General features: G+C 32.7%; 1 protein-coding gene across 1 annotated transcript; it reads right to left on the bottom strand.

Moving 5' to 3' along the window:
- Positions 1 to 5,526: 5,526 nt before the first annotated feature.
- Positions 5,527 to 7,718, bottom strand: LOC105788307 (uncharacterized). Its single transcript, XM_012615131.2, has 3 exons — positions 7,426 to 7,718; positions 6,300 to 6,631; positions 5,527 to 5,910 (listed from the first exon to the last, which is right to left on the bottom strand). Exons 1-3 carry the CDS (start codon positions 7,537 to 7,539, stop codon positions 5,721 to 5,723), a joined length of 636 nt encoding a protein of 211 aa, XP_012470585.1. The 5' UTR covers positions 7,540 to 7,718; the 3' UTR covers positions 5,527 to 5,720.
- Between the last annotated feature and the right edge of the window lie 1,903 nt (positions 7,719 to 9,621).

Genomic DNA, 9,621 nt, shown 5'->3' with positions numbered 1-9,621 from the left:
GCCCTTATAAGGGATGGTATGCATGTGTATAAATAGTTTTAAATTGAATGAAATTTTATGGCCCAATTTTGTATGGTTGCTTGTGTTTAAGACCGGTAATGCCTCGTATCCTTTCCAGCGTCGGACACGGGTAAGGGGTGTTACAGCATAGGTGTAGACTTGCCGAGAAATTGGTATGACAGGTAGGGAGAGTCGCATTACCGATGATCCTATAAGGTTGTTTTTCAAATGTTAAATTTTGAATTGTATTATATTAGTGGCAGTATACTAAGTCTTGTGATGAATATAAAGATTGTAAAGTGAATGGCATGTATTTAGGGCATCAACGTGTATAAATATGCTTATTTCATATGTTAAATAGTGATTGAAGGCTTAAGAAATTATTTAAAGTTCAAGAATGTGCAAAGTTTTATATAGTTTCAATATTGCCTGAGCAGTGGCTTAAGCCACCTGAGCGGCTCCTTAGCAAAAACAAAAAAAAAAACTCCAAGACCACTTAGGCAGGAGCTTTGGCCGCCTGGGCAACAACTTAACGTACTGTTAATCTTTTCAATTTTACTTAATTTCTTATAAATTCCTTAAGGATTTGAGTATCCTTTAACAAATTAAGTAGCATTCCTATATTTTACAAATTATCTAATTTTTTGTTTTGATTGTTATTATATGATTTTTGAACTTTGAGTTGAAAGCATAAAACTCATTTTGAATAATTTTCCATAATTTTATAAAAAAATTTATCCTTTATTTTTTAAAATAATTATTTGTTTTACTTTGAAAATGTCCCATGAGCCTCTCATGTTCTTACCGACCAATGGGACGGGCGAGGGGCATTATAAAAATGGTATTTTAAAATTTCAAAAACAACTTATCTAAAACAAAGAGTTAAGGAACAAAATCTTGGTTAATCGATTTATAGTGGTTCGACCTCAATTACCTACCTCTACTACCTTGGTATACTGATCTGTCATAATTTATTATGGCAAATTAAGCTCTTTTCGCTACTTAAGGAACTTGTATTCAAGAATTATGTCTTTTATAATTTTAAGTTTAGATTGAATAATTTGAGTTTCTATGTTGTTTTATGACCTTTTAGACCGATTCGGATCTAAGGAAGAACTAAAGAGTTGATGGAGTGTGCAGGATAACAACCTAAGCCAAATAGTTAGTGGACTGCCATGGATGTCGCAACATTCAAGGAGGAAGTCGCGACATTGAAGCAAGCCTCAACAGTTAGCCAATTTTCCAACTCAAATCCAAAAGGCAAGCTACTGGAGGCAAAGTCACGACATTAAAAAGGCAAAGTCACGACATTCATCCTGAGTCCCAAGGGCCAAGCATTTTCCAACAAAGGCGCGACACCGACTATAGGGTGTTGTGACACTGGTTTGACTGACCCAATAATTTTGCAAGGGTATTATTGTCCACCCAACCTCTTTTAACTTGTTAAGCAGCTTGTAATTGACCTAATTAGGTCATAATACATTAAAACTACAAATATTAGCTCTAGAGAACTGTCACACCCGGTTTCCTTTAAACCCGAAAATTAGGAACATTTAAGGGTTAAAATGAAAGAGACCGTAAGCTAACGGTCTTAACTTAAAAATAAGGAAAAGATAGTAACTGAAATTGGACAGGGTTGATAACCAAGTTTGGTTCGATTGGATTAGAACCAACTGATCCCTTAGTGGGGGACAAAATAATTGTCAACGAATTGTCTCTAAATGGTTGAAGGTCGTGTGGGAGGGGCTATAAAAGGCTGAGAAGTGAATCATTAGGGGGATTCATTTCAATTTTGTTTCAGTCTCTCCTCTCATTCGTTTTCATTAGTTGCTCTAAGGAGGAAATGGTCATTGAAAGGTCTACATGGGGCGATGGTTGTGAGGAATTGGTTAGAGAAGTAGAAAATCTGAAGACCTGCTGCTAGCAGAATAGAAACTCTGGTGTTTGGAAAGGCTAAGCTGATAAGGCGAAGCAGCACCAAGTGAGTTCTACACCACATATCTGGGTTATTGTTGAACAACATGAATTTGGGTTGAACGGTTGTGATAATATGTGCATAAGTTGGCGTGTTCTATGTTACCTTTCTTACATGATCATATGCATGCATTTGGGTGTTATAAAATGTAAAAAAGGGGAACTATCAAGGGGTTAGACGAAGTTAGAAATGGGATAAAGGGGTGATTTTGTAGATATATCCATACATTTTTGCTATATGCAAACCGTGATGTGCGAAGCTTTGGGCCTTATAGAGGGGATACTGCGGTGTTCAACCATCAATGCATAGGACGACTAATGGAGTAAAGGGAGGAGGAATAGGGAAAAAGAATATTGGAATTTCGTTATGATTAGCCATCCAGGATTGCTGGGAGCAAACTGTGATGTGCAAAGCTTTGGGCATTGCCGGGGGAAGGGGCACTTTGTTGTTTGAGGATCAAGGTAGAAATAAGAATATTGACGGTACTTAGGCTCTATAGAGTATCACTGCGATGGAGGTCAGTTGGCTTTAAGGGGTGACACCTCCAAGAGGTTTAAGGTGTAAGACCATAGTTGGGCTATGACATCTAATGTAGTCCGCTGAGAAAGTAAAGACGAGTATTGTGAAGTGTAATAACTCGACTATGGCAGCCAATGAAGTACGCCAAGACATTAAACATGGGGTATATTGTGTAAGACCATACCTCAACTATGACAACATAGAGAGAGTCCATTGGGACATTAAATACTGGGTAATCTGCTGGGACAGTAAACACAGGGTAGTTCGTTGGGACAATAAAAATGGGTTGTCAATTAGAACTGTAATCATGGGAAAATATGCAAAAAAGGAAAAAGGGTTTGAAGGAAAATGGAAGTATGGACACGCAATAGTTAGCCAACGGTTCGAAGTAATTCACCAATGAATGTGAAGCGTATTAGTAGGAAAAGACTGCTCGAATAGTAGTTGTAAAAGCCATTAGAGCATATGGATGGTAGCCTATTAAGAAATAGTCACAGGAGAAGACGCACCCGTAGAGCTTGGTGTACAAGTGGATGAGAGAAAGTTTAACCGAGAATCACAGATAAGGATTTGCCATAGGGTGTTTAGAGAAACCCTGTAAGCTAGAGATTGAACACAAATTACGCTGGTTAATCTATAACAAAAAGAGGAGTTAGTTGGAACCCATTGACTAAGAAAGGTATGCCAGATTATAGAAATTTTTATAAAAACAATTCTTCCTTAAAAGGAAACTATTGAGGATGTATTAGTCAAATGTTTAATTTCGAGGGGAAACAACGTGTAAGAGAAATCGTGAACTCAAAAGACAATTAGCTGCGTACAGTAAGCCAAAATGGTCACTGGCTGACGGGCGTGTTATGTATAAGAGTAAGGTGACGCTAGTAAGGCGGGTTACAAAGAGGTAATCCCATCACTAATTAACTCAAGTCGGACTCAGTCTGCTAGAATGACTAAAATGTCAGTAAGTTCTTTAGGACTATGAAAAGAAAAAGGAGTCCACCAAGAGCTATCTAGATGTGAAGTATTCTCCAAGGTGGACATAATCAGAAAGGCCTTTAGGAAGGTAGGTCAGAGGACCACTTTATAAGTAAATGGTGGGAACAAGAAATCCAGCTTGGAGTAGGGATGAAAGAAAGGATGTTAGTAAAGGAATGGTAGAGTTCGCAAGTATGAGGAGTTAAATTGAAAGAGACCATAAGCTAATGGTATCTACTAAAAAAATAAGGAAAAGATAGTAACTAAAATTGGATAGGGTGGAGAACCAAGTCTGGTTCGGTTGGATTAGAACCAATCGATCCCTTAGTAGGGGACAAAATAAGTTCTTCAGGACTATGAAAAGAAAAAGGAGTCCACCAAGAGCTATCTAGATGTGAAGTATTCTCCAAGGTGGACATAATCAGAAAGGCCCTTAGGAGGGTAGGTCAAAGGACCACTTTATAAGTAAATGGTGGGAACAAGAAATCCAGCTTGGAGTAGGGATGAAAGAAAGGATGTTAGTAAAGGAATGGTAGAGTTTGCAAGTATGAGGAGTTAAATTGAAAGAGACCATAAGCTAATGGTATCTACTAAAAAAATAAGGAAAAAATAGTAACTAAAATTGGATAGGGTGGAGAACCAAGTCTGGTTCGGTTGGATTAGAACCAATCGATCCCTTAGTAGGGAACTCAAACCAATAACCTCAACCGTCTGAGTCGTTTAAATCCAATCGCTATTTCCCTTGACAGAATCCAACCAACTACTTAATAGGACACACTAATGTGTTTTTCGGTCGACTAAATACAACAAATAATCGACTTGATACTTCCAACTATACACCTATCAACACCAAATCAACGAGCTCTTTTTAACTTGATCCCAATATAACTTTGTGAGATGACAAAGTCTATATCATAAACCGGAGAAGCAACAAATACCGAAACAAAGGTTTTGAAGTGCGGGTACGAATCTCACAACTCTACTGATTTGTTTATCGACCTAAAGCTAGATGAAAATTTAGTTACTCATGAAATTTGGCATAATTAATGGAGATTAATTAACAAAGTTCAATTAAAATAAAAAAAATATAATAAAAGAAAGGTCAGGTGAAGGTGAAATATTGTGCAAATGGAGCAATAAAGAAAATTGAAACAGAAAAAGTAATTCAAATTTAATTGAGTTCTAAAAATAAAAAAAGATAAAGGTGCCTGATGTGCGCATATGCTGCGCAATAAATAGAAAATAAAAGATATAAAATTTTAATTCTAATCCTACTTGAATTTTTTTAATTTAATATTAAAGAGTTATTCAAAAATACTAAAAGAGAAAACTAGTAAATTAAAATATTATCCTATTAAGAAATTTAAAAGTAATATTTTTATAAATAAATCTCCAAAATAAAGTTCTCAAAATTTTATTGTGGTCTTTCAACTAGTTCTTCGGCCCAAAACTTTTATGTTAGCCTGATTTTCTTTTTTTTCTTTTTACTTTCCGGCCTTACTTATGCATCTAATAAAAATTAAATAATAAACTCAAAATTAGTGATATCTTCATTAAGAATCAATCAAAATTAAGTATAATAAATTTGTAAATTGGACATATCATCACGTAACCAACTAAAATATAATAAAGTGTTGAAAATTTAAGGGCAGTTATTTTAGATGAACCAAAACACATTAAATTTTAAACTTTTATAGATATGTCTGAATCTTATATGAAATTTTAATATTACATAATTTACATTATATGAACTTTAATAAGTTCATGTTCTTTATGTTATTTTTCGTTTAATCTTGCGTGTTTGATCTCATGATTTCGTTATTTTTCTCATAGAACATTCATGTCATAATCGTATTATATCCAAAGTTACCACGTAGTCGCAACCTTTGGATTAATGCTGAAAACCAATATCCTACAAAATGGGGAAAGACTCTAGATTCTTTCAGTTACTTTTGTGTCTATTTCTTTCGATAAAACTTACGTCCATCATTGCAGTATCAAATTGTTTTTCCATAAACATGAATGGTTGACTATATATACACCTTAGGCATCACAAATGATAAAGAGTAATCAAATTCCATCGCCTAACTTTAGGGTGGTAAATTGTGCAAAAGTTGTTGAAAAAGTATTGAAATAACATGTCAATGGAAAATTATTTGAGAATGATGAGTTACTTTATCAACACAATACCTTTTCCACTACAGCATAAGACTACATCGGTGATGCAAAAAATGTGGAAGCATGTATAACTTCAACCTGCCGCTGCCGAAAATAATCTTTCATCTTTCATGACAAATGATTCAAGTTTCTGTAACCAATCCAAATATTGGCCTTGTTCTTTCTTATGTAAGGTGAGGAGGAGGAAGTTGGTCAGGTCTTCTCTAATCCCCCTGGCTACAAGATATTCCTTAAGTGCATCTTGTAATTGAGGTTCCAAAGAGCTGCACACAAAAGTTGTGAGTGAAACTAAGATGGATAATCATGTTTCTTAATGATCATAAATACCATAACGCGCCTGTAGAAATTTAAGGAATGCTAAGATTTTGTCCTCTATGGTTAATTTAACCAAATAATTCTATGAACTTAATCAGAACATTAATTCAGTTTAGATTGACTCCTTTTGAGTACTAAATAGTGGAATGAGCTAAACACCACATTCACTTATCCACTCTCATTTATAGCGATTAACTCATGAAATCATATGCATTGAAATTCAAACTAACATCCATGAAATGAAGGAATATAGCAAAACAATCATTATAGAACCCTAAGTAGAATTCTTTACTGCATATATTATTTGAAAAGTGGAAATCTCAGAGCAAAATTTCACCTGAATAAGGGACCTCTGTAAATGGAAGAACCAGGAACGGTTGTTGATTGAAGAAAATAAGCACTACGGATTTTGAAGTCAGACCTACGAACTCCTTTCTCAGATACTCCACAATCAAACTGCAATATAGAACTCAACCCAGGCCTTTTTACACAAACCTTCATTAAAAGTTTCCTAGGAAATATACCCTCAGTATCACATGTCTTCTGACTTAACAGAGCTGAAACAGCAACCTCTTCACCAGACTCACTTTTTCGCCGCAAAACAACATCCTGTGACCGTGATGAATTCCAGTCCAATACAAAATCTCCTAGAGAACCGATATTTTCATCCTGAAACAGTACAGAATATATAACCATTTCCCCCAAAATTAGTAATGTTACACAGCTGGACATAAGTTTCTAAGATGCTTAAACTTCAAAAAGAACTATACAAACTATCAACAATCACTTGTTCCCACCATAATGTGGAGAAATTTAACAATATAAGTGGATTTATTTTATTTTTTCACATCCAAACGTCTTGAACGAGTAGATTGTGGAAAATCCATTGGGGGTCCGTTCCATAAGTGGTATTAGACGTAAAATGGACATTGTTTCTCCAAGCATTATATAGCTGAAACTGAATGCCCCATAACATAAATAAGGCAGCATTTCAGTTTTACGGTTTAAAAATTGCTAAGGAAGCAAATGAATTGGAAGAAAGCAGATCAAAATAACAATTATTTCTACGTAAAAATAACATAAAATTCTGTGTTTCAAAATATTATTGTCATTCAATTCATCAAAAACACTAGCATCTGTTTCCTTTATAGAAACCCATTTCGATCATAAGTTCTATGATCTAAAACTCGATGAACAAAGAACCAGAGCTTTTCTTGAGTCTCTAGTAACTACCTCATAATAATCAAATTCTCAATGATTTCGTCAAACAAACAAGTCCCAAAATCGATTAATAGATGAGAAAAGAAAAACAAGAGCAAAATAACCATAAAAAATCAATGCACAAAACTTTTCTTCGATATCTAGTAAACACCTCAGAATAATGAAATTAATGATTAGGGATTGCATTCTCACTGTCAAACAAAAAAATCCCAAATCGAGAGGGAAAAGAAGGACAAAAGAACCTGAAAAGAGTTGGAAGAGAGCTCGTGGGATATTTCAGATTGCAAGACTTTAAGCAAGTTGAGATCCTCCACAACCTTTCGGCTTTTGCGTAAGATTTGAGTTGCCCTCGGCATTTCTCTAACTCTTTTTCTCGGGTCTTTTACTTTTCCATAGTCAATTTGTATTCGGCTGATGGCCGAAGATTATTGAACTCCAGTCCGAAAGTAGTGATCCACGGCTTTTGTACATAAACTGGTAGTGGTAGAGCTAGACCAGCTCATCGCCCGGGCACCGATCCGATCTGAATGTGTATCCGAAAATTAATAGAGTTTTGGTAAAAATATATACTCGAAAATAAATTTAGACAAAAAAATAAAACTTATTTTTAAAACAGGCTCGGGTAATATTTTTTCTTTGAGCCCAGTTCGGCCCTGCCTAAATTCACTAAATGATAAAAAAAATTTGCTTATTTTAATGATATTTTCTTATTTTTTTTCCTATTTTGCTATAATTTCATTTCATGCTACTATTTTATTGTTATTATTTGGATATTATATAAAACTTGATTTATTATTAATTTTGTTATTATTTTAGAGAAATTTTCTTGTTAAGTTGCATCTATTTTAGTATTATTTAAGTATACATATTTTTAAAATTTTATTTTTAATTTGTTCGAAATTTTATTTTAATATTTTTAGTATTTTTATGTATTATATATATTTAAAATTATGTAAAAAATAATATAATATAAAAAAATTTAATATGGGCGAGCCCAAGTTTTAGTATTTTTATTCAGGTCGGGCTTAGATAAATTTTTAGACCTATTTTTTAGGCTTGGTCGGGCCTGAACCTAGTAAACGGGCCTATATTTTTTATGGGCCGGGATCACCTCTAGGTAGAGCACATAAATTTGAAATTATATATATTTGAAAACTTTTTCAAAATAAAATAAGAAAAAATTTAATATGATAAATTTAAAACATTAATATACTCAAAATTATTATTTTAGAAAATTTTAAATTTTCTTTATATATTTTAGATTTTTAATTTTAAAATTTTTTTAAAGTATAAATTTAAGATTTTTATAAATATTTAAAATTTTAAAATTTTTTGTAATTTTTGAAAGAAAAATCAATTTGCTCATTTTCAAAATTGATAAGGATCAAAAGGGTATTTACGCTAATCATTATTCAAATTATTTGAATTATTTGAGTAATTCAAATTGTAAAATTCAACTTGACTCAAACTCGAAATTCCAATTACTTATTCGAGTTGACTAAAAAAATCAAATAATTCAATTCGATTAACTCGAGATTCGAAAATTTTTTAATATTTTCAAATCGAATTGAGTTTTGCTCACCCTATTATTAGTATTGTTATCCAACTATGACATTTTTAAAAATTATTTAATATATAAAATATTATTTACAAATATCAATAAATCATACTGGTTCGCGACGGAATGTGCAAGTGTACATAGTCGTTATCAAGTAATAAGTAAGCAAAAGAGTTATCGTCTCCACAGAGACTGTGTTTAAATCGATAATTGTAAAATTACTATTCACAAGTTGATAAAGAAACACAATAATTTAGAGTGATAAATGTTAAATTAAATTAATTAACTAAATGCAAATGAGATGAAAAATGCAATGAAAAAGTTTAGCAGCAATTTCTCAAGTTTAACAACAATAACATGAATAAGCTAAAATAATTACAACAATTGACTCAATTCACTCTTCATGTTTAATAATGTTCCGAAAAATATTGTAACTACTCGATTTTCAGTGATGACGGAATTGTGATTTCGAGACCACAAATTTCTGTCGTGTCGGCTTGTAATTATTATTTTTAGAATATTTATAAAATTATTAAAGTCGTATTAAATTTTGGTTTGAAAATATTAACGTTTAGATAGTTAATTAAAGAAAAAAGACTAAATTGTAGAAGGTGCAAAATATAGTAATTATAGTAATTAAGTAATAAAATGGTTTAAATAATAAATGAGGGAGGACTTAAGTAACAATTATGCCTTAATAGGTATAGTGGGACGGCAAACTAATAGAAAATGATTAATTAATATGATTTTAATGGAAAAATTGTAATTAAGTTAAAATTAAAATAAAACAAATAGAATTAATTAGTGTTCTTCTTCATTTTTTCTTCTTCTTAACCGAATGTTCATGGTTTTCTAAGCTAGGAAGATCGGCCAAACTAAT

The sequence above is a fragment of the Gossypium raimondii genome, chromosome 2 (genome assembly GCF_025698545.1).
Source record: "Gossypium raimondii isolate GPD5lz chromosome 2, ASM2569854v1, whole genome shotgun sequence".
In the NCBI taxonomy this organism is placed as follows: domain Eukaryota; kingdom Viridiplantae; phylum Streptophyta; class Magnoliopsida; order Malvales; family Malvaceae; genus Gossypium; species Gossypium raimondii.
The sequence above is the reverse complement of the archived record's forward strand: the minus strand, read 5'-3'. Positions and strand labels throughout refer to the sequence as shown.

Excerpts from the sequence above, each read along its gene's own strand:
- LOC105788307 (XM_012615131.2), bottom strand. The coding sequence starts at position 7,539 with ATGCCGAGGGCAACTCAAATCTTACGCAAAAGCCGAAAGGTTGTGGAG. Across the intron at positions 6,632-7,425 it reads TCTCTTCCAACTCTTTTCAG|GATGAAAATATCGGTTCTCT; the intron begins GTTCTTTTGTCC and ends GTACTGTTTCAG. Across the intron at positions 5,911-6,299 it reads TACAGAGGTCCCTTATTCAG|CTCTTTGGAACCTCAATTAC; the intron begins GTGAAATTTTGC and ends TTTTGTGTGCAG.